The sequence below is a fragment of the Apostichopus japonicus genome, chromosome 1, assembly GCF_037975245.1.
Source record: "Apostichopus japonicus isolate 1M-3 chromosome 1, ASM3797524v1, whole genome shotgun sequence".
In the NCBI taxonomy this organism is placed as follows: Eukaryota; Metazoa; Echinodermata; class Holothuroidea; order Aspidochirotida; family Stichopodidae; genus Apostichopus; species Apostichopus japonicus.
In genome coordinates this window covers 21,111,364-21,137,086 of record NC_092561.1, presented here as the reverse complement: position 1 = coordinate 21,137,086, position 25,723 = coordinate 21,111,364, and the positions used below count along the sequence as shown (strand labels likewise).

General features: G+C 35.9%; 3 protein-coding genes across 3 annotated transcripts in view; 1 reads left to right on the top strand and 2 right to left on the bottom strand.

The window, feature by feature from the left end:
- The first annotated feature begins 2,683 nt into the window (after positions 1–2,683).
- LOC139971393 (trace amine-associated receptor 6-like) overlaps positions 2,684–25,723 on the top strand; it is a 30,154-nt gene continuing 7,114 nt past the window's right edge. Inside the window, exon 1 of the mRNA XM_071977772.1 lies at positions 2,684–3,125. The gene's annotated coding sequence lies outside the window, so the exon portion shown is untranslated. The remainder of the gene's footprint in view (positions 3,126–25,723) is intronic.
- On the bottom strand, positions 18,481–22,564 carry LOC139971384 (serum paraoxonase/arylesterase 2-like). Its single transcript, XM_071977761.1, has one exon. The coding sequence runs from the start codon at positions 22,553–22,555 to the stop codon at positions 21,461–21,463; it is 1,095 nt and encodes a 364-aa protein (XP_071833862.1). The 5' UTR covers positions 22,556–22,564; the 3' UTR covers positions 18,481–21,460.
- On the bottom strand, positions 22,666–24,931 carry LOC139971373 (serum paraoxonase/arylesterase 1-like). The gene has a single exon (XM_071977749.1). It carries the CDS (start codon positions 24,742–24,744, stop codon positions 23,647–23,649), a length of 1,098 nt encoding a protein of 365 aa, XP_071833850.1. The 5' UTR covers positions 24,745–24,931; the 3' UTR covers positions 22,666–23,646.

Sequence of the window (25,723 nt, the reverse complement as noted above, 5' to 3'; positions counted from 1 at the left end):
GCTGTCAATTGTCTGTGTAATGTTTGCCTTCAGCGGGCTACAAAGAGAATATTTTCTCATCGTAATTACTTTCTTGTCAGTAAAACGCCGTCTGAAATCCCGCAAATGGTATCACATCACAGCTACTTGAGCAAATAATTTAAACAATTTATTGGTTTAACCTTATAAAACTTGCATTGGACAGCTTTGCCCGCATGAATAGTTCCTCTGCTTGCACTGGAGAAGAATACATCTAACTGTTATATAGCTCACAAGGAGAATAAATAAATAATAAGAAATCACTTCTATCCATCAACGGTCAGTGATATCTATGAAATATCAATAATTTAATAGAACACCAACACCTTCACATCGTGTCCTAATTTTGATATAAGTATGTAAAACAATTTTGAAATTATTCAACATGTAACGGTATACAATCACCCCTGCAAACAGCCATTGCATCCACCTTTAAATATCTGTAATGCACACCCTACCTCACCTCCTACCTTACTCAACACGTAACGGTATAAAATCAAACCAGCAAACTGCCATCCCACCCACCTTTACATATCTATAACCCACACCCTACCTCACCTCCTACCTTACTCAACACGTAGCGGTATAAAATCAACCCAGCAAACTGCCATCCCACCTTTACATATCTATAACCCACAAACTACCTCACCTCCTACCTTACTCAACACGTAGCGGTATAAAATCAACCCAGCAAACTGCCATCCCACCTTTACATATCTATAACCCACACCCTACCTCACGTCCTACCTTACTCAACACGTAACGGTATAAAATCAACCCAGCAAACTGCCATCCCACCCACCTTTACATATCTATAACCCACACCCTACCTCACCTCCTACCTTACTCAACACGTAACGGTATAAAATCAACCCCGCAAACTGCCATCCTACCCACCTTTACATATCTATAACCCACACCCTACCTCACCTCCTACCTTACTCAACACGTAGCGGTATAAAATCAACCCCGCAAACTGCCATCCCACCTTTACATATCTACAACCCACACCCTACCTCACGTCCTACCTTACTCAACACGTAACGGTATAAAATCAACCCAGCAAACTGCCATCCCACCCACCTTTACATATCTATAACCCACACCCTACCTCACCTCCTACCTTATTCAACACGTAGCGGTATAAAATCAACCCCGCAAACTGCCATCCCACCTTTACATATCTATAACCCACACCCTGCCTCACCTCCTACCTTACTCAACACGTAACGGTATAAAATCAACCCAGCAAACTGCCATCCCACCCACCTCTGTATAACTCTTACCCCCACCCTGCCTCACCTCCTACCTTACTCAACACGTAACGGTATAAAATCAACCACGCAAACTGCCATCCCACCTCTGCACTATCTCGCACCCCCACCCTACCTCACCTCCCACCTTACTCAACACGTAACGGTATCAAATCAACCCCGCAAACTGCCATCCCACCCACCTCTGTATAACTCTTACCCCCACCCTGCCTCACCTACCTTACTCAACACGTAACGGTATAAAATCAAACCAGCAAACTGCCATCCCACCTCTACACTATCTCGCACCCCTACCCTACCTCACCTCCTACCTTACTCAACACGTAACGGTATAAAATCAACCCAGCAAACTGCCATCCCACCCACCTTTACATATCTATACCCCCACCCTGCCTCACCTCCTACCTTACTCAACACGAAACGGTATAAAATCAACCCAGCAAACTGCCATCCCACCTCTGCACTATCTCGCACCCCCACCCTACCTCACCTCCCACCTTACTCAACACGTAACGGTATAAAATCAACCCAGCAAACTGCCATCCCACCCACCTCTGTATAACTCTTACCCCCACCCTACCTCACCTCCTACCTTACTCAACACGTAACGGTATAAAATCAACCCAGCAAACTGCCATCCCACCCACCTTTACATATCTATAACCCACACCCTACCTCACCTCCTACCTTACTCAACACTTAACGGTATAAAATCAACCCTGCAAACTGCCATCCCACCCACCTTTACATATCTGTAACCCACACCCTATACCTCACCTCCTAACTTACTCAACATGTAACGGTATAAAATCAACCCAGCAAACTGCCATCCCACCCACCTCTGTATAACTCTTACCCCCACCCTACCTCACCTCCTACCTTCCCTCACTTTGCACACTACCTCACCTCATACCATACGCGATTCCTTCCAGTTAACATCCGATTAAACCCACAGTACGGCTGCGTTTACCTGAATGATTACGACTCATTCAATGAATTGAGAAAAAGAAAGAAAGAATAAAACTTGAAAAACTCCACTCGAGTTTAAACGAGTTACTGGAAAGCTAACTGTGTTTTTGTTTTGGTGCATACATAGTACCACGTTTAAATGATCTACCGCAACAAGTGTTACTTTTGGATGAATTATTTATTTATTTATTTTTTGGAAACGAGAAATCTTGTATCGTTCTTAATGTTATCGTTCTGTCAGTTTGCCATAGGTGATAGGCATGTGCTCTTAATATAACAATTCAAGTACTCAACTTCTGCCAACTTTACATCCCGCGTATCGTCTCTATGGCAACCGAACATAGCCAATGTCGCAATATATATACCTATATATATATATATATATATTCCGTTTGATCCCACGTTGCCGTGAGAGGCTGAAACTCCCAGTACACTTGAAGAATGCTATTACAAGGAGAAAAGTAATTCGCAGAATTATCATGGCTTGACCTTAAACCCTAGCAACGAATACAAGTGGTTTATTGGTGCGCAGCGTGATATTTTCGCCGCGCAGTCATCTTGTAACAGAGATACGTAGCAGACGATACTACGGCGACAGTGGGGGTTTATTTGCTTACTCGGGAAGGACTAACAGAACTCAACTTTGGTTTTCTCAGTAGAGTTAAATGCCGATACGCTGACACATACCAAATCGTTGCACGTTCGCTCGGAATTTTTGCCTAGCGCTGTAAGTGGGTTTCAACAAACTCTTCAGTGTTTTCGCTACAAATTTCTTTCGATTGTTCTTTCCTGTCATCAGAATTGGACGATAAATAAACGAATGATTTGCCATCGAGCGAGAGGCCATAGATTATCAATCTTTCGGTGAGTTCTCTGTTTTGTTTACATTTCTCACAATTGGCTGATCAATTATTCTCTCATCGTATTGTAAACAAAGTGTAATTTGAACTTTCACGATAAACTTTTGAATATGATCTTTAAGAAGTAAAAGAAAAACAAACAAATAGAGAAAGACAATGGTGCATGAATTACCTTCCTCGGATACATACAGGAGTAAGACATGGAAAGACTTTGCAAAATAGAAGTATTCGATACACCGTTAGGTTGGTTAACTTCATTCTTTACACTTTCAAGAAGGGACCACATACAAACTTACATGATTGTATGAACAAGTGCATGTGTGTCCCTAGCTGTGTTATTATAGGCACATAAGTATGCTCCAGTAAGTAGTACTTATATTAGGCTATATGATAGCATTTCCGAAACCCAACATTTCCTGCTTGAACACCACAAGGAAACCCTTTAAATGTAAAAACGAAAAGTTCAAAGGAAATCAAATCTAGTAGGAATGGAACCTTCACCGCCAAACAATGTTTGTGTACTTAATATTACGTGTGAACCTGTTACAAAAAATAGACCTGAATCAATGCCCTGTATTACACTTTGCGAACAATTAAATTATTTCGACTGAAATAAATTCAGTTATGAACATACCGTTTATATATGGATACGTATATATACAATAGATGAAAATTATTGAAAACATATGAGTGTATATTTACCCACAACAGTCATTTTAGCCTACTTGTACGATATTGGAAGTGGCCCAAAAAATTGTGTCGTGTCGGCGCATGTCATGGCGCATGTATGGCAAAACCAGTCATATAAAACAGACACAATTAGCCTATAAGATTTTTTTAAACAGTATTTGAGAAAGTTAATTCATATTTGCCACAAATATGCCTTAAAAGATACGGAAAATTCAAATACAACGATAATATTACCAAGTTTTGAGCTTGTTTCATGATCGTAACATTACATAACAATTACGTTGTTCTTGGATATTTTGACGACGTCCTGCTATATACACTCTTTAGTGACAGAACATTTAAGATTTAAATCGTATTCCAACTTCAACCAAACTTAGTTGGGAATGAATCCTACTGATATAAATATTAATCCAAGCAGTAGAAGTAAAGTATATTGTATTGAAACACAATACAGTATATTGTATTGAAACAGGATACCGTATATTGTATTGAAAAGGATACAGTATATTGTACTGAATCAGGACACAGTATATTGTATTGAAGTATATTGTACAGTATATTGTATTGAAACAGGATACCGTATATTGTATTGAAAAGGGATACAGTATATTGTATTGAAACATGATACAGTATATTGTTTTGAAAAGGATACAGTATATTGTATTGAAGCGGGAAACAGTATATTGTATTGAAGCGGGATACCAGGTATTGTTGTGAAACATATTAACAGGAAGCAGCATATTGTATTGAACAAAACGCAAGGCAATGTACTGAATCAAAACACAAGGTAGTATGTAAAGCAAGCAGTAAATGAAAGGTACGGTTGCTATTATTTCATACATATAAAATGATTACAAGGCCAAAGCAAAGTGGTACAAGAACGAAAGTTAGTATTCCAAACCTTCCTCTTCAGTACAAAAAAACGTATTCTGCTTCAATAAGATACACACTGTCTTGCTTCAATGCATTACCCAGCGTCCTGCTGCAATAAATAATAGGAAATTAATTGACTTTTCGAATATTAATAACGAAAGAAAAGTAAGCAATAAGGCACCGGTAACTGCCAAAGTCTCGACTAAATATCTGTACGTTTTTCTTTATTTTGCAAACTTTCTGTCGTTTGAGGTCGATATGATACTTCGTGACATCATTGTGTACCGTCACGCGATGCCTGGAGTTAAATAAAACCATGATTACTTAGATAACCATAATTATAAATCCTGTACCTAACCAGCGCCAATCTCATTTCATACGATGGTGTGCTTCAAACTGGAGCAAATTGAAATACTTAAAATTGACACATAAATAATCTCTGTCGGTAAAAGCAAAAATTTATATTATTGAATTATTGCTTTATTGGAAACCTGAGATCTAATAACTCAATCAATTAAACTACATTACAGGAATGATTACTGTTGAACATTCATCCTTTGCAGACATTTCAATTCAGGACTTTCCGTTTAAAAAGAGTGCTGTACCATTTTATTGTGATATCCCAACTGTTTATATGTGACGTCAATAACAAATTAAGAATTCCTTCTGACAGCAATGTTGGTGCGGTTGTAGCTTTATTGAATCTCTCAAAACAGTTTTGTTGTGTTCACTTTGGTAGAATAATCGATACTTATATGATACAAAATGTCCATGGCATCGCAATTCATTAGCATTACCTGTCAATATATTGAATACATAAAGAAGAGTGGAAACAATATGTGTAAATCTCCAAGTTATCTTCAGACGTCACAAACATGCATACACTTAGACATAAAACAAGTCTATATATAACAAGAACAGGTGTCTGAGTAACGAATTTTACGGAATTAAATTTCATCATTGATAACCTTTTGTCATTTTGTATTATAAAATACTGAGTCGCTCTTGGTAAATTTTCCGAAATTTGTAATCAAATGTATAAGGCCGTTTAAAACATGTTCGGATTTGTGTTTCAGTTTTTTGTTATATTGCTCTAATATGTGTTCTGTTATTACTTGTATGTGAACGTTTGTATATGCCTATGCCTCTGTAACGTTATCGGTGATGCAGAACACTTCTGTCCATAGATTTATTCATCCTTAGTAGACGAATTTAAATTTCAATGACTCACTTGTTTTCATTATCTCTCAATACTTGCGTCTACAAAACCTGATGCCCTTGAGCATTAGCGCGTGTTCAATATCACACATATGGTACGATTTTCTCCTACACGTCTTCTAAAATGGTTTTGTTTGGAGTTTTTATTATCTCACTTCGGTACTGAATATTCCCTTAGTAACTAATATTTATCAGTATTTAAAGCAAACGTCCTAACAAAGATAGTACACCCAAGAGTAAAATAAGGACATTAACATACAGAGCCCATGATGAATCGTTATTGTTCTGAACATGAAGTCGATTTCAAGAAGATGTTTTAAAAAATGGCAGGAAATGAAATTTCTTCTCCGTATATGTGACATTAAGTCGAACCATTAATGTTTACAATTTACATTTATTTACATAATAAATGATAACCAAACGGGTAAATACGTTTGCAACTAACCTTAACGATTGAAAGCTTTGCAGCTTCATTAAAGTCTACCGTAAAGTTTAAGATTTATTGTTTCTGAAAATAACATTATGAAAACATGATCCAAATGGTTCGTTTTGATTTGTGACTTGTATTACCGTATCAATGTCCATGCATAAATGATCTCTACCTTAAGTCTGCTTCAAATTATTAACACATTCAAGTTTGTATTCCAATATTCAAGTACGTTATGTATGATTGTATATGTGAATATCACATTAGATAATTCAGGTTATTTAGCTTATATTATAACTATCATTTAGGAACACTCACATAACCGTACCTGTTATCCAATGCAAATCACCTATGTGTTAGTAGAATACGTGCCTTGTACTGATTGTCACACATCCAGTTAGACAGTTGTTACGAAAGTGTAATAAGCGTAAAAAAACGTAATTTTCTGTAATCAACTATTGATCCATAGTTTCTTTATTGTAGAAAAAACCGGTTTAACTAACTTCAAAACGAAATGCAGCGTTATTTTAATTTTTTCAATGAAATTGTAAATTTCGTTGTCATGCTTTCATATCGGTAAACTGTCTTTAGATGTCTCTCAGAAATACACGGATGTATAACAGTTGGTATTACCAGTGCAAATGTTACACTCGATGTCCATATATCACAGTATTTCATTGATGGCTGAAGAAGTGTCAAGACACAAATAATATAATTTTTCGTAAGATGTTAGAAATTAAGAGTGGTGTGAATTATTGCTCTTGTATCTACTATTTGCTGATAGTTTTAGTCAATTTACTGATAAAATGACAATAATTCTTTTGATTGTTTGATGTAATATCCACAACATACTAAACGCTCAATGCTAAAACAAAATAATTAACATTTTCATACTGTAAAATGTGTACTTATCGATGAATCGGAAGTAGATGTTCACTGTTCGATATCATTGTAAACATGCTCAGAATGAATGCGTGGAGGCGTAATATTTAAAAGATTTCAAATGTAGCTTTACTTTTAAGATGTCATGTATCGATGGAAACACTCAATCAAATTATTAGGCCAACATTATGAGAAAATAAGAAATGTTGATGCAAAGAAAATCAATACCCAATTTTTTTCTTTTTCCGATAAGCAATAATTTTTGTATCAAGTTACGGGAGTGATCTAAATTTAGTTAAACAGTACTCAAGGGACTATATCTGTCCCTAACGTTACTCTGTGAAGGCAACATTGATCTACGACTTGACTTGTCTTCCCGTGGCTAATTATTAAAATCGCGTCCTAACAAAGCAATTTCTTTGCTCTTTAGAAATTTGAAAGACATTCCCAAGATGATTAAAATGCAATATTTCTTTAAAACTACTGGCGCTTCTGATATCGCAGACTTCCATTGACTAATTATTACCAGCCCTAATTAATCACTTTTAATGTACAATTCTATTCGTTATATTTCTGTTCGATTGTTGTACATTGTAAATGCATTTCCGTCCGTCATACTAATTATGTTATATGGAATATGTATTTATAAAATGAACCATTCCGCCCATGAATGACCTTCCGTATAAAATTGATGGACGTATTCTAATGATAATTTAGGTGAATGTAATTAACGGAGTATTCACGTATGTTACCGAGCAAAACAACAATATATCACTAACACCAGAAACTAATGATTAAGTTTCTTTATATCTGCAATTTTGCGGAATTAAACTTCAGGTTAATGCGTCATTCCGCTCATTGCAAGTTTAACTGCAAGGCTTTTAATCTTCTTTTTACATTAACATGTAGCGATAAGCAATCAATTTGGTGTGGTAAACGACAATTCCTTGCACTTTTGCAACTTTTATGGCCTATTTTGGAAATTGGAAAGTTGACGGAGTTCACTTGGAGTTTCTAATAACTAAGGATCCAAATAGGAAATAGAGATTATTGAGCCTCTAGAACCTTTAAGGTTTCTTATTATGTGCTTTTCATTTGTCAGTTTATTACCATGTTGTCACACAAAGTAAAATATGGACACTAATTAAATTACTATTTTATTTTGTAAAGTACCTAACTTTATGGAAATCGATCAAAAGATATATAACTTATATTAAACGGTCCAGCACGTCATGCATGTTAGTGAGAGGCAATTGCGGAAATAAAGAAGCGACACGTGTAATGTTCGACCTGGGAATGTTCACTTGATTGAATTCTTGCTATGGTGGAATGAATTATGAAAAATTATATTTAAGTAAGAAAAGAAACAATCTATATTTAAATTTTCGATAATATATATATATAAATTAATAACAGATTAGTTCATTTCAAACTTGACAGATATCATCTTAATTTTGTAGGAATCATCTTCAAAAAGGCAACTCCTGAAATTATCTTCTTCTTTAAGTTGCATTCTTTCATTTGATTAGTAACGATGTTAAAGTAAATGTTTTACTTGACTTTTTTATTTTAATGAATTCATTGTGCAGGGGGCGCGGGGGGGGGGGTCGGTCCTCTTCTTGTACACAATATAGAAAAGAAAAGTGAAGCAATATCATTTTCCTAACTACATGAGAACTGTATTACTGGTGAGAAGATGTATATAAATCTACATTTCAAAATCTATACAACTCAATTGTCTTTTTTGAATAATGACTGTATAAGAACAAATCGGCAAGAACTGTCATAACGGCGTGTGATAGATGTCTCCCATAAATTGTATGTTACCCTTTACTTCGGGGGTAAACGCGTACGGCTTTATTTCAAGATGTAACTATTACTATAAAGAGAGAGTTATTAATTGTCACTATCAAAACAAAGCTAACTCACAACTTGACAATGCACAAGAGCGTTTATATTTGCTAGCAGCCATTAAAGGCCCTTAGATATTCATAACCTGTGTTTGCTTTCAAAATATGCCACAGTTTTAATAAGCATTTGATATGGCTGGAAAAACAATAGCGCAATGTCTGTTGGAAATGATCTATGGATGGAAAGGAGAGTAGACCATTCCAAAGGGAGACAAGAATAGATGCAGAAAAATAAATTGACATGCTGGATTTGAAATAATTGGAAATATTATGACCGTGAGAGTGTTAACTGGAAGTTTTCTCAGACCTAGTTACATATGCAAGTTGCATGTTCTTTTCAAGTTCTGTTTTTACTAAGTTTTGTTGGTTTTAACTTGTTTGAATAAAATTATCTGATCATAATCTGTCATCGCATGTCTTTTGCCGTGTTATTGTTTAACTACAACAAGCCTGTATAGACGAATTCGTGATATTATTTTTTTCAAATAGATACTGAATACTTTAGGTTAAAATATTCACATTTTCTCCTTGCCACTATCTGCTGTCTATTCTCGTAGCAAATTCGTATGAAATCAAACCTAATAATGTTATTTAAATATTTTCATTTTTATTTTAATAGCTGCTTAGTATTTTCATGTGACCTTGTAAGACCAATCGGAATTTTGAACGATGTAGTTAAATAAAAGGTTATCTGAAATGTTATCTTGGATGTATCTCACAAACCATCTAGTTATTCTTATATTTGCCTTGGGCTGTGCTGAAGGAATATAACTACATGGAATACACAAAGTGTAAATTGGTACGCACTATTTCATCAAACGTCTCAAGTCACGTGTGAAATGCAGCCAAATAGTGGAAAAGGTTTTCTTCCTATTTTAGCACTAAACAAGTTTCGCCAGTTTTTACTCATGGTTGCATTTTGTTGTGCCCAATCACGTGACAGGTAAGAAATTGAAAGTGATGCAGATGGTTTCTACGACCATGCTCACCAAATAAAGTGAAGGCTGTCTTGCGATAATATTGATTGAGCAAACACTAACGTAAAGAATATATAGCAATTACCGGCTAGCAACTGTTTTCAATATTTCTGCTTAATCTACTTTTAAGGTCAACTAAAAGACAGGTGCGGCTGTAATAAGATTTACAATTTTGAAATTCCCTGAGTTGACAAGCATTGAACTAATAATAAAACGGATGATGGACGTCTTCAATAAGTATTACTAAAAATAACCATTTACTGTCAAGAGTAACAAACGCTGCAGCTCTATAAATAGCACGTCACTCATAACAACAGGAAAAGAAAGTATCAATCGAAAGTTTCATACGAATTTTCATATCCCCAGAACTACAACTATATATTCCAAGCGATCGGGAATGATCATTGCATTAATAGGTTGTGTAACATATATGTCAAAAATGGAGCGCGGCGATTACATATTCACCGTCATGATTGCGTTATCACGCATTAGGCAAGTTCTGTTGTATAACAGCATTGCTGTAATTGTAACTTTCTACAAGAAAGTGAAGATTAAAAATATTACCGTTTTAGCTCAACTATACTAGCCAGTTTGTAGTCGAGCTCAGCACATCGAGACCAAAAATCGGAGTCCTTCACCTTCTCTTCCGGGTACGATTCCGGGCCTTAATTCTTGATTCCTTGATTCTCCAGTGCCCAGGTTACCAATTAACAATATTTTGTATACTTACTTAACAAACTTGCCGGGTCATACGAAGGATTCTATAGGTTAAAAGTTTCACTTGCCGCCCAGTACAGAGGCTGGGATGGGGTATTAAATATAGTCGATTGTCTGTCTTGATTTTGTAGCCCCCGGCGATTTGAGAGTGATCTTGGAATGCATTGAGGGAAAGAATGTTTGCTTTCGGTAACGAGCATAGAAATGAATTGCATAATTTACACTTAATGAGCACGCATAGAATGAATAAAAGATTTACACTGGTTACTAGTAAAACAAGTTTTTCATGCACCACTGCCAATTGAACATTTGAACACCAAATTGATTCCGGGAGATGCCTACATGATATAACAAGGCATACTCTGACGTGTATTATATGGTCATGTTTCAGGTAGTATCTACAGCTATCCATGGCGTGTAACTCTTGTATGCAGTCAGTATGCTTGCGTTTGTATCTTATGAACGCTTTAAATGTCTCATTTGATTCTCTGGTATGTCTTTTGTGTGTGCCGTTTACGTGTGTAACAGAGGAAGACAGGGAGGGGAAGGCGGGGATTGGAAACGGACGCACAAGTCAGACTGAATGTAATAAACGGAGAGTAACGTAACCTCAGTTAGACTCAACTCATTTCTCGTCTATACGTCTCGTATATCCCCGTGCGCGTGACAGTCACTAGATGTTGTACCAATAACATGCATTTACTTGAAGGAATGCTACATATTGCATAGACTTTACTAAACCACTGTTCCCCTGTTCATTTCATTGCTATATTATAACCTTTATATAATGTTTTACAGCCACATATGCTGTATTTAAGGCCAAACTTATTGAAACATTATGCATAGGGCTTCTCTCATTAATGACAGCTGCATTCGCATCACATTTACATTTAGAACACGATAAGAACTCAACTACGTGTAGAGTTTTATATTTACTGGAAATTCTGTGACAATGTGATATTTCTAAGTTTATATACGAGCCAGGTGTTTCATTTTTGAGAGTTATTTTTGGAGAATAAGGTTTTAGTTTCATTATTAGTAACACCAGAGTGAAACGAGATTGCCATGAAAACACTGTTCCCGCAGCGCGTTGACTTGCTGACATTGCGGTTTCTGTTACAGACCAACTGTTAACTGTAAGATTCACGACATGTATTTTTTTCTTGCAGTTCTCGATAATTACGAAATATATAATTCTTCTTTCAGTTCTCGAAGGAACAATTATTCCTTCTCAGCGTTTAGATTAGTTCTCAAGTTTCCATCAATGCCGAGAAATGAGTAAAAATTGTCAGATTCAAGCTAACGCTCAGAAGGAGATAATTGATGAGCACCATGCAGCGAACGCTTGCGCATTTTGTTTATATAGAAGAAGTAAGAAATTGTATTTTTACAGCTGGCTGGTTGCTATTAAAAGTGTTATTCCAAATTTGTAGCAATGCTTACCACAAAAAGTACCAATTGCAACGGTTATACAGAACTTTTGGTGTAACGCTGTCGCCTTGTTTATCTGTGCAGCAGTGACAACAGTTACGTTAACAGGTAAAATTCATAGTTAAGTTTTCACATGTAGGATAATGTCAGCTCTATAGAATTCTGTATGTATCACGCAAGATGGTAGGTGGGATAGATAAACATTCATAAGTAGAATGTTGACGTTAAAATTAGATTTGCCTGATTGAACATCTCGTACCCGAAATAGATCATTATGATAACGGTACCTATTCTATTTTGCTTGACTGTTACATGTCAAAACGCTGTTACGCGTAAACTTATCGACAAACCACGCTACTTTGATGTCATGAGATTGTTGTGCCTACGTTCATCATTATAAGTTTTTGATATGTGCATGTGGACAAAAATTCTTTAAAATAATTGCATTTATTATGTTTCATCGTACATAATATATTCCAATTCTTGGAGCTCTTGTGCAGTTTATTCAGTTCATTAACCCCAAAACCTCGCAATGACGTAATCCGTGTAAGGTAATTCGTTTGTAAGTAATCTTTGCATGCATAATATTTTCATTTGGAAGATTTTCTTTAAATTGTTGTCATATTTAATAGATAAGCCTAAGTAATATTTACATCCTACTTCAGTTTTCTTGCTGTATACATTACATTATTTGATTCCACTACAAGTAAGACTCCTTTAACTTATATCATTGGCAACTTTTGAAGGTTACAACAAAACATACAAGTGACCTACATTTGTTTTCTTTCTAGAAACAATTCATTGGTTGCCCAGATTTTATTGTATAAACGTGTCCTTGCAAGAAATTCATTCCATCGGAAGATTGAAAAGTACCCTCAGCTTAACTCTGCACTACAAGGACACTAGCGAACCATTTTATAATTTATTTTTCTCAAGCAAATACAATTACTGGTGAAATTGCAGTCACTTTAATAGTTCACAATTTGCTTGATTTAATTCAAATCTAATATGAAGTGTTGCTGCATTGGAGAGTGCCAATTTAAACCCATGTGTGGGCAAACTTGTAAGTCGAGCTAACTGCATGTAAGCTAACTAGTTAATTAACAAATTTAAAGCAAACTATACCGTTGAACAGTTCCCTAATGTGTAAATCTGAAGCCCTGCAGTCAAAACAAGCCGTAGATTGACAGTTGTATTAACTTATCAATATAGTGAGTCAGTTAACATATCAAGTGCAGTATATGCAAAGAAACATGTCAAAGTTCTACAAAGAATGAAATTGTTGCCTGAATTGTTACTGCAACACTTTTATAATGTTTAAATAGCTCTTATATACTCCCCGGCAAACCACAAATAGTAAGTTTTCAACGAAGTTGCTTCACTTTCATTAAGGTTGGATAGCAAGTACCTTCTAAGAAGCCATTAGAACGTGTGCTTTCCATTCAACTCTTATCTAGCGATGTTCACGTTTGCTGCACTTACATAAATTGATGTTGACTCAAAAATGAAAAACGGATAATATTGCGATTGGATTTTCACGATCGCCGGATATTAGGAGATATCACTGAGCTATCTGTATCATGTTTCTATTTTCTCCTTTGTAAGTAAAACCCAAGTCAATTATAAAATTGATGTCTCAGTCGGAACAAGTTGTACAAAATCTGCCGCGAGTTTTCGTAGTAGTTTATATTTCAAAACTGGTTGTACCAGAACTTCATTGAGGCAGCTGTATACAAAGTATACTCCTTGTTTACAACCCTGTAATGACACAGACTGTTTCAAACAATAGACTTAAGCTTACAAGTGAGGATTAAAATCCCGGCACATCCACTTATCCCCGGTATTTTAATTATGTAAATGCATCCTGTGTTTGTTTCTTTTCCTCCGTGTTTTGAAACCTTTAATCTTTAGGCTATGTACACGTTCGTCACTCGCGAACACATTCATTCTTATTATTATTATTTAACAAAATTGTATTCAAAACAAAATCCAGTTGCTTCGCAAAGTTGGTTCTGTGCATGTAAGTGCACATTCACCAATAAGTAACATCGTTAGGAAACGCACTGACTTATACTTCCAGCTGTCAATGCCAATTACCCCCCCCCCCCCAGGGACTTATATATGAGTGCTTTAGAATGTATTAGTCAAGTATAAATAATTCCTTGTGTGTGTCAATGCTTACATAAAATTTGCAGTAACAGCAGATGCGAAAATTAAAAATAACTTATACATATTACATAATAAGAAATAATGTTGAAGGTTGTTTATGCATTCGATTTTGAAAATATACTTGTTCCATGTGATCAAGCATAAAAACATAGTTTGAAAGTCACTATTCATTTCCATCGTATACTACTTAACTCAAAATTATACTAGTAAAACTTAGTAACTTAGACACGCGATATATCTTCGATAGAGTAAAAAATTATAGATTCTAGAGTATGCACGTAGAAATATTCCAATCTCGTGTAATTTGCTAAATAACCTTCTGGTTCTCCCACTACTCAGATTAATCATAAAAATTAAAAACAGTCTACTTCATACTTCAGCGATGAAATATCACGAGACTTGTCTGCACTGGCAAATAGTCGATACTGGTTTTACGTATATGATTGTATCAAAGACATATGTGGAAATCTATGCTGTAAATATCACATACAACAGGATCTACCAATCTGATGGTAAATGAACCTTTTTCAATATCTCAGTTTTGAAGTTGAATAGCAATTTCACAGGCTGCAATTTCTCCAAAGAGTAATGGTGTGTTACCAGTGAATTTAGAATCTGTTTTCTGTTTAGTTTCTGTTAACGTTTTGATCGTGACAGTAAAATTAATGGTACTGAAACTGAAATGGGTTTCAACAATAACATTTCCAAACAACATTCCATTGAATGAAAATGCACCTCCCCCACCCTCATCCCGTGCGTACGGTCCTGGACATCGGTACGTGCTGACTACCCATTGCAATGCTTTAAAACTTACGCTTGTGAAGAAGCCTGTCGTCGTCAAAAATTCTTAAGAAACGATTTCAAAATAATTTTATGAGATCTTATTACTATTCGTCATGTGACTGATAACGTTGAAAAATGTTAAATGTTGTATGAACATTGATACTCATAGACGAACACGATAACAATACGAACACGAAGTGAACGTTTATCGCCACAAAAATACATATACTGTAAACTGAATCTTTAACTGTTTCATACAAAACATACATTAAAATACACTTGAACATATACATTACTTTGTGCTTACTTGTTTGCATTACAACATGTACATTAAAATTCCCTTGAAACACCTATTGTACAGTGACTACTTTGTTTTATTTTCAACAAGTTTTACGACATATAGGCCTACAGTAAAATGTTAGGTACCATTAATTCATTGAAATGATCATATACACAATAAACAACACAGCAGACGTATTTAAATTCGAAAAGAATTGACTACATATTTAATTCACTGACAATTGTTTCGCTTGGTTATTATTTGTAGGTGCTTAATGTTAATGTGCTTTTGACATACTGCGCAGTTCGGTAATAGTGTTCCCCGCGCACGAAAATCCTTGGATGGAAAATATTAAACAGACATATCAAACACGCCCGGCGTTCATATATTGTCATGTAGCAATGTTACTATATTAAACATCTGTCTTCTTATGAAGAAATAATGTTGATAGACCAAAAATTCTAACTCATACAAGGGCAACACGAGCTCTCTTGAATATGGTTGGATTCACTGCACACGCAGACACTTATAGACGTATACGTCAGAGTCAGTAATATGTACCTTGACAATGTCGCTTTACATTGTAAGTGAAATGGTATTGCTTTGATACACTGCTATGTCTATGTTTTGTAGCATAGGTTCTTTGATAACTTCAGCGTCGAATACGGTACATTTTAGCTCATTTTGACGACTATGTTATAATGGAATTTCCACCCTTCCAAACTCATGTATCCTTATTATGTGTACGGATAACGCACGCTCTCATAGACCGTTTGGACCATTGGCCTACACATTAAATCAGTTGTGTGCAAAACGTGCATGATACATATACACGGTTTGGACTCTGGCCACATGAGTAAAAGGTCTGCGAGTTATGGACAGTTCAGATTGACGGCTTCTGCGAAATGCGACTCTACCGTCCTTTGAAACAAATTTCTATGATTTCATAAAAATAGATTCATTAAATTCCAATGCAAAACATTATGTTCAATTTAATGCCGTTATTATGTTGGAAATTCCAACGACAAACGAATCAAAGATAATGTGAGTAAGCTGGAATTGTTTAGTTGTTAATTCCCATTAGGTTTCTTAAGGCATATCATATTGACATAATTTGAAACTCGTATCACTTTTTAAATTGATATACATTGACTTAACATACCGAAAGCAACAGGGAGAAATGTTGTCTTAGAAAAAAATAACACACGTTGCCCTTTTCATCTCTTTAAAGTAGACATGCAGACAGACGTTATGATTCGTTCAATTATGCTTATGTTCATTAAAATGCTGCAAACATTTATCAGTTTTGGCGAACTTCTCTATGGTACTACAGCAGAGGATGTGCTTATCAAATGAACGTCTATTTTACTGCAAGGTACTCTATAGTATTTAGAGAATAACGACTTTGGTAAAGAAAGCTGATATATGCTGAGTCACCAAGTTGAGATAATATTTCAAACTTAATGAGTTTATTTTATACTCATACAGATTCATTTAACACGTTCATCAAGTCGCCTCAGGTTCCCTTTTCGTCGAATATCAAATATGGAACTCTGTAGGATATTAAGCAAATTAAATTGCAATCTATAAGTTTCCAGTCACACTGTCTAATTTGCTTTCGTGTGTTTTTTACCCCTTTTATTACGGTAAATGGTCGCTTGAGATGGTGACAATAAGTGCACTCAAGACATTTGCACTTAATGCATCCACATCTCAAAAGACATTTCCCAATACACTACCAATAGTCAGTCATCCTTGTGTTTCAAAATTTTCCAGACTGCAATCAGCATTAGTATTGGTATTAGTGCTAGGTTTCGTATTCTTGACAACAATATCGCATTGAGCATTTGTTTTTTAAGGAGTTTATTAACAAAATAGATGTTTCCCCTTTTTATTTCATTCAATAAATGTGTATTGAGATATTCAAAATATAAACTCTGTTTCGACTACAGAAAGAGTAGTCATTACTATTGCAAAATTGACACACTCCAGATTCCTTCAGAATGTTGGATAGCATAAAAAAACATTAATTAGGCTTGTTTATTTTGCTTAAGCCAACAAATGATTTGTATCATAATTACCGTATTTTTTTTATTGATTGACAACATAACGAAGGAATTTTCTGTACATGAAGCTTATCACCTCAAAGCAGCGTGCATGAACATGATATTGCAACTTGTACACAATACAAGCAATTTTCCCATTTCAACTAACGCTCTACAGGTATATTGTTTCTACATCCGACTGTAATTTGTTACGACTTGAGGGATTTTTTTCCAATATGACTTAAGTTAGTTAAAGTGCGCTTTATAAATTGATTTTATTTAATAGTATCGTTTTGACTGCTGTTTGTACTATTTTTAGAGGACATTTACATTTGACGGTTGTCGAGAGGGCAAATTTTGTTTTGATACTTATACAAATTAAGTTAAAGATGTCGAGAAGAGTAGGAGTTCCTCTGTAATTGTTATTTATAGGGAACATTTACATTTGATGGATGTCCGAAGAGCAAAGATTTTAATATGTAAAGCAAGACCGCAGCCTCTGTAGTAAACAATCATACCACAGTTTGTTTAAATCTTGCCATTTATTTTTGTTCATTTCTGATCAACTACTTTTTATCCCTGGGATATGAGTTGGTGACGAGAGGAAAATAAACAAGAGTGGCAAAAATTAAACATGCCAACACTTCGCAAAATCAATACTGCAGCGAAAGTACGAGAGCCTTAGATGGAAATTCTGCGAGAAAACAATTTGCTTGGAACTGCACGAGGAAAAGACTGATCGAATAACCTTTAGAATATTAATATGTCAAATAGAAGGATCTACAAAAATGAAATAGTTAATGTTAACTCAGAAGTTACTCAAACGCTACTGCATATTTTGAATTTGAAGTGCAAACTGGATGTGGAAATTCTGTTCTATAATTACCAATCTATTCATTCATGTACATTTCACCTTTTCTAGTAACATTCGAAAACCGATTTAATACAAACACATAATTTAAGGATTCAACTGTTTATTTATTTATTTATTTTTTAATTACTTCTTTTTACACATGTTTTTAATAGTAGTATGGTATCTTAATATTGGTGATCTAGTTAGCTTCTTAAACAAATGTAATGTTAAGGTAGTTTTAACTTCCCACCATGTTATCCTGATATTGTAAGAAAAATCACAAAATGTTACAACTAAATATTGGCGTGTATTTCCAAATATGACTAATAATGAGAACAGAGGCCCAGAAGAGGGCGCTCCAACTTTTGTTTTCGCTCCCAGCACCAAAACCACCACCAAAAGGGGTGCCAAAAGGGCATAGTATACTACTCTTATTAGCTTTGGTGTAGTTCTTAAATTATTTTATCATGAAAAGTAACTTTTATGTTAATTACTTGATGGTTCAATTATTTTTTTGTAGTTTTTGGTTCCTTGCTTTTTGCAAAGCAAGGAACCTATGCATTCAACTTGGCGTGTGTGTGTGCGTGTGTGTGCGGCCATGTGATCGAAGGTCTACAAAGGTCAATTAGGGGTCAAAACTAGTATTTTTGCAATAACTTGAGAACAAAATGTCCGTTAAGGTTGGGAGTTATGCTATTGTAACCCAGTAGTCGACCCGAATCTAGGTGACCTTTGACCTCAGGTTGACCTCCGGTGACCTATATCAGATTTTTTGGTTATTTGAATTTCGGGGCCATTATCAGATCTCAAAGGTACCTTCCGATCAAAATTGTCTTTGGTTGACCCCTGTGCGACCGTCGTGTGCGAAGTTATCAGAGGTCAAAGTTTTTTTTAATAAGTACTTGTGGTTAGGATGGTCATACAGACTTGTCATGTTACTTCTTTGAATCAGTGTGTCAAAAGACATCTTGCTATGAGGTCAAACGGTAAAATCTTGACAAATATGCTCATTTTGGGAGATATGGGGCAAATGAAAAAAGTTTGTCAATAATTTGGTATAAGATAGAACTCTGTGTTCTATATAGAGGAAACCAACTCCTGCTTCAATCGGACAAAGGGTTCTCAAGTTAAGAGGGGCCAAAGGTTGGTTTTGATACCTTTTTGGCAATAACATTGTGTGAGTACATTGGAGCAAATAACAATTTTAGGACAGAGTGCACATCAAGGGGAACATTTTTGATAAGAACCATCAGGTCATTCAAGGTGATTCAAGGTTGCTTATGTTAAAAAATACTGCCAACTTATGCTAATTTTTGCAACAACTTCTAGTCACGAAGTCTGACATGGCTGATATATTGGGACAAGTTGTAAATGAAGTAGGGGTACATTTCCAAAATAACCGTGATGTGATCCAAGGTCACCAAAGGTCAATTATAGGTCAAAATGCGTGTTTTTGGCAATAACTTGTGAAACTACCATTGATAGGGGCTGACATGAATGATATTTGTGGACTAGTTGTGAATGGGGTACGGGATCGTTTTCAAACATAACAGTCATGTGATCCAAGGTCAACAAAGGTCGATTAGTGGTCAAAAACTATTATTTTTGCAATAACTTAAGAACAAAATGTCCATCGAGGTTGGGATTTACGCTATTGTAATCCAACAGTCGACCCTCATTTGGGGGACCTTTGACCTCAGGTTGACCTCCAGTGACCTCTATTGTTTCGTTCAAGTCGATTCTTTGAATTTTCGTTGGTATATTCCGATCTAAATTGTCTATAAGTTGACTCCTCTGCAACCTTTGTGTGCTAAGTTATTAGAAAATCAAGGTTTTGTTAAAAAAATTTAAAAGAGCCAACTCTTACTCATATCAGACACCTGGTCCTCAAAAGGACCAACGGTGGATTTGTGATATTTTTGGCAATACTATTGTCTATGTACATCGGACCACATAACAATTTTATGACAGTGCTGCTCCCTTGTAAATATTCCTTACAAGCAAGGAACCATAGTGCCCTTGGGCTCTTGTTTATTAAGACCTAACTTACGACGTCAACGTTATTAAATAATGCTTCAATTAAATTATCTGAGGTAATTTTATAATCTGTTATATAGTTTATTGATAATAGTTTATAGTTTATTAGCTAAATAGTTTAATGAATAATATGAATACTACCCGCAAATACTTCGTTCAGATAATTAAACCGGAACGGCATTGAAAACATCAGGACATTATAAATGAATTTCAAATCCTCTCTCCGACATAAAAGTCAATATATTTAACGTTGTTGGATACTAGAAGTTATCAACTCTGGGCGCCCAGAGTAATGCATTTATTCGCTAGCATCCAGTCGATTTCATAACCACTCGACCATGTACTTAAAGAGTGACCAGGCAAGGTCACCACGTTTCCATATGTAACATATGGATTATTAATTTAGATTATATTTTCTAAGAACTTACATACAATTACAATACCAGGAAGATATGAATAAAATATTCGTTTGATCATTAAGTATTTAATATAATGATAACAATACTAATAATAATGCCATTGGTGCTTCCTTAGATAATACTAAGTTAATACGTAATGGTTCTGTAAATCGTTAATGCATAACCTGTTTCAGGATTGATGATAAGTACAAGAGGCTCACAAATACGGAACGCCAAAAGTATACCATAATACTGTAAAAGTATACGATGATAATGTGAAATAGTTGTACGATTATAAGTTTGGAAAACGTATGTTGTGGACTTTTTTGGCTTTCCACAAAGTGTTATCACGTGTAATGATCCTTTCTTGCGAGACGACAGTACACAGAAAGGACCACTAATTACGAAGATAACTTTAAAGTAGACGATTATAATGTATAACCCATAGAATTACGGCCTTATTACCCAACGTTTCTTGTTATTATTTTCATATTCTAGTCAGTGGTAACTGGTTAAACTGTAGATTTTCCGCAACTTTGAAACGACACAGTCTTCCCTTTCTTTAAGTCTCTCTTGGCAGTGACGCTTCTTCCATATAAAGAGCTGATTATGGCCTATCAAATGTGTTGTATAGGTCACACGACGTGCTCTACACAATGATATCACAAAATACCAATGTATCTGATATTGATCCGACGAGCATTTTCTCTTGATAATAAACAGCACTAGAAGAACCCGATATTAGCCTACCATCGTCGCCGAACGGAGAATGTAGTTCGTACGATTCAAACCGATCAGTTTCAAGACCAAGCGGATGTACCCGGACAACCTTCGAGGGCGCTTTGACGTCCAAGTTAGTCATATGTTGAGATAAGAGAAACATCGAAGAATGAGCACCTAACCAAAGGTCGTCACTGACTGGATCAGCATATATGTTATCAATACTAACGCCAACATCAATAGCTCGATCAAACATGAGGTTTCCGTTTTCCTTGCTGATATTAAAAATGTTAATCTGCTGTTCGAATGTTTTCGTAAGGAACAACCGTGTGCCATCTTTAGACAAGGCCATACTATTCAAGTCACTCTGACGCTGAACGACTAGAGATGCTGTGACACCATCGAAAAATACCACGCTTCCTAAAGCCAGCCCTACAACGACCTCAAGAGGCCGCAAACAACCATGGAAGTAACCGTCATTAGAAGCATAAAACGAATTGGGTCCAACTGCCAAAATATCATTGACACTCGTAAACATAGTGCTCTGTACTGACCGCACTAAACTTAACGAATTGAGTTCATGGTTGTATTTCATCACCTCCACGTTATCGTTATCCTTCCGGTGGTTTACAACAAACAACCAAAGTTCATCAGATGATGCATCTTTCCAATGGCTTACACCATGTGGGTTGAAATCCTTTTCTAGTTCTCTTGGCAAGGCTACCTCCACAGCAGCGTGTCCAGGATCATTGAAATTAAATTTATAGATTCTTCCTGTAAATTGTTGTATCTTCTTATCGAACAGTTGTTTACATAAATTAAGCCTCAAACCTGACGAAATGAAAGCTATACCATTATCAGTCAATGTAATGTCTTCCGACCCGGTCTGAATTGGTTTCACGGTTCTACACGGCCCCGGTCGATGTATGTAGCCCTTCGAGTGGATTCCAAATCCTGGAGATAATTGCCAAACACGTTGCAAAGCAAACAACGCTATCAATAGAACTGTGGCTTTCAAAATCATTTTGAACTTCTTCGAGTATTGTCCTTTGTGACCTCAATCACCGTATGCTGGTAGCTTTGTTAACCTAAGCTAACTACACACTGGTTGTTGTGTCCACGTATCTGTGCATATCACTATAGACCTATATGAATTGCTGTAGTAACGGGAAGTCATACGAGCGAAATGTGTATTAAGCCAGCAAGAGTTCAATGACAGCTAGTGAGCAAGCAAAATATCTAACAAGTCAAGCAGGTTACGAACAAGTATGCCTTAAGTGTCAAACGATGCTTTTACTCATACCTTTCGTACATCTGGTACAGCAACAACCTCCTTTTTTTCACGGTAGAACTGTTGTTTGTGTGTTGTTCTTTACATACTAAACGAGTTGCCAAGTTCTAATAAGCCTTTTCGGTCGAATCGGCTAAATCGTAGTATTATATTTGATCATATCAAATCGTAGTACCGGTGCCTTCCCATCATAAGGTCCCCGGATCGAGTCACTCCAAGATTAATGTATGTCGTCAAAGTTGTTGACAATTGACAATTCATAATCAAGGACGTTAAAAAAAAGAATGTAAGAGACTGACTTCGGCAAATACATACATACATACATACATATTTGCATATTTCATTGATAATGTACTTCTGTCAGCATTACATAGATTTACTGTCCTTTGAATTCAGTCTACCTGGATACGATTACAACATTTAAGTAACGAAAACCAAATGCATAACTGAGGAGTTAAATTATTGTCGAGCTTTTGAGTCCAACAACACGAAAAAGGTTGAATGAAGTACTGATACACTGATGGTTTCAATTTGTGGATAACATGTCTTAATTTTCATTTCAATATTCCATTTATTGCTGTAAATTATTAGTTTGCCTTACATTCCATATCATTCTTTTATCAACATCGTCTTTTTTAGTTAAAAAGAAAGTACAATACATTAATAAAATATGTAGATGATAAAATTATTCATTTTCCTGTCTATCGTTGAAGCAGTAGTGCGAAAAAGAGTTACGGGTCACTTGTATGTCGTAATCATACTACATTTCTTTGACATATATTGATAATTCAAAATGTCTTAGTCAATACGCTTTCATCATTTGCTTATGATTGAACCTCACAATAGGCTACTTTATGTGCTACTGTACCAATTAATAGCTTGTCCTTGAAGTGAACTGCACTTGAACTTCCAGAAACAAGCTCACCGTCATCACCAAAGGGTGAAAATAGTTTGTAGGTATTAAACGGGTCGTTTTGGGGTCCCAGTGGTTGTATTCGAATCACTTGAGAAGGCGCCCTAAGATCTATATCAGACAAATGCTTAGTCAGGAGAGCTAACGAAGGGTGACTTCCAAGCCACAGGTCACCAGTTGATTGGTCGGAAAACACATTATCAACTGCCATACCGACATTTATGCTTTGATGTAATTTCAGTGTTTCAGTTCCCTTGCTTCTGTTGTATATCTCTAGTTTCATTTCCGACGGTCGAGTAAGGTACACCTGCTTACCGTTCCTCGACAAGGCAACACTATTGAAATCATGGCCATTTTCTATGATGCTTTGACCCACGGTTCCGTCGAAGTAAATAAAATTGCACCATCGTAACCCTAGAAGAGGCTCTAGTATGCGCCAACAGCTTCTAAAGTATGCATCGTTCGAGACAAGAAATGAATTACGATCTATAGCTAGTACGTCATTTAAGCTTGTGAACAATTCGTGGGTAACTGAACGAACCATTGACAAAGATCTTGATTCTGGTTGGTATGATAAAATTTCAACGAACTCGCCAATCTTCCGATGATTTACAACAAATAACAGAATTTCACCTGTTTCGGAATCCTCTAGCAAGTCAATACCATGAGGACTGAAGTTGTATTGTAACTCTTTGGGCAAAGAAACCTCAACAGCATCTTGTTTAGAATTTTGAAAGTCAAACACATATATTCTTCCGACGAACTGCGAGAATCGAGCATCGACAGCTGAACTACACATATCTGATAATTGCATTCCCGAAGAGATGAATGCTAACCCGTTGGATGTCACAGCTATGTCCTCTGATCCTGTCTCGATCGGAGCGACGTTTCTACACGGTCCTGGTCGGTTAATGTATCCCACGTCACTCGTTCCAAATCCAAGGGATAGTTTCCATGCCCTCTGAACAAGGAAAGCTAGAAGTATAAACGCGACCGTTTTTAAAAACATGATGCTATACAGTTTGTTCTGTAAAGAATATTTCACAGCTTCTGGAAATTCTATATAAACATGTACATGCGATGCAAGTGTAACTATCTTAGTATACCACACGACCTCCGTAAGCGTTTCGCACACAGGTTTCGTGCTAGTTGTATCGATGTTGTTTGGCAGCCAAATTCTAAACAGTGTAGCGAACACTTGACCGTTGTGCTTTTGTCTATTGTGTAGATCAGTATCGCTGTAATTGTGTTTAATGTAGCCTACACAGCTATCCTTGTTTGTACGTTTAACGCATGTGACAAAGGGATCGTACAGTTTCTATTATGTGGTACAAAGTGTTTATTGCGTTGCATGCAATATGGCTAAAGTGGAGCAAACCTATGCAAAATGATTTCCTCAAAAGCATAAAAACTGAAAACACAAAGCTTGTCACAAATCGACACTCCCAAATTATCAATTTGTTTCACTATGTAATCCATACAATTGACTCTGTTGCTGAGTTAATATGTTCGATAATTATAATAATTGGTTATACTGTTTTATTTCGGTGTGAATGATCCAAGTATTTTGCTTAACAAAATCCTAATTTAAAGTCAATTATGCTCGAAGCGAAGACTGAATTATACCTCGTACATCAACCACTCAGTTCGTGAACGCCATTGTACAGGTGATCCATGAAGCAATGTACCGTAATTACAGACAGAAAAATGCTTTGGCCCAATGCAAATCTGTGTTACGTCATTTACAAGGAGAGTAATTGGATTAAACAAAACCATGACCTCGATGCGTTAATGCTGCATTAAAGTTATAACATTTATCACAAGTTAATATTCTTGTAAGCATTAGCACAATAACGGTTGTATCGAACTAATTGGGTTAGAGTTCGGTGCCGCGTCTTTCGGACACAAAGATGTAAATTTCGTTGTAGTGCACATGATGATATACGAAATATACGAAGTCTTATTAAGTTTTAATTACTCACACAATA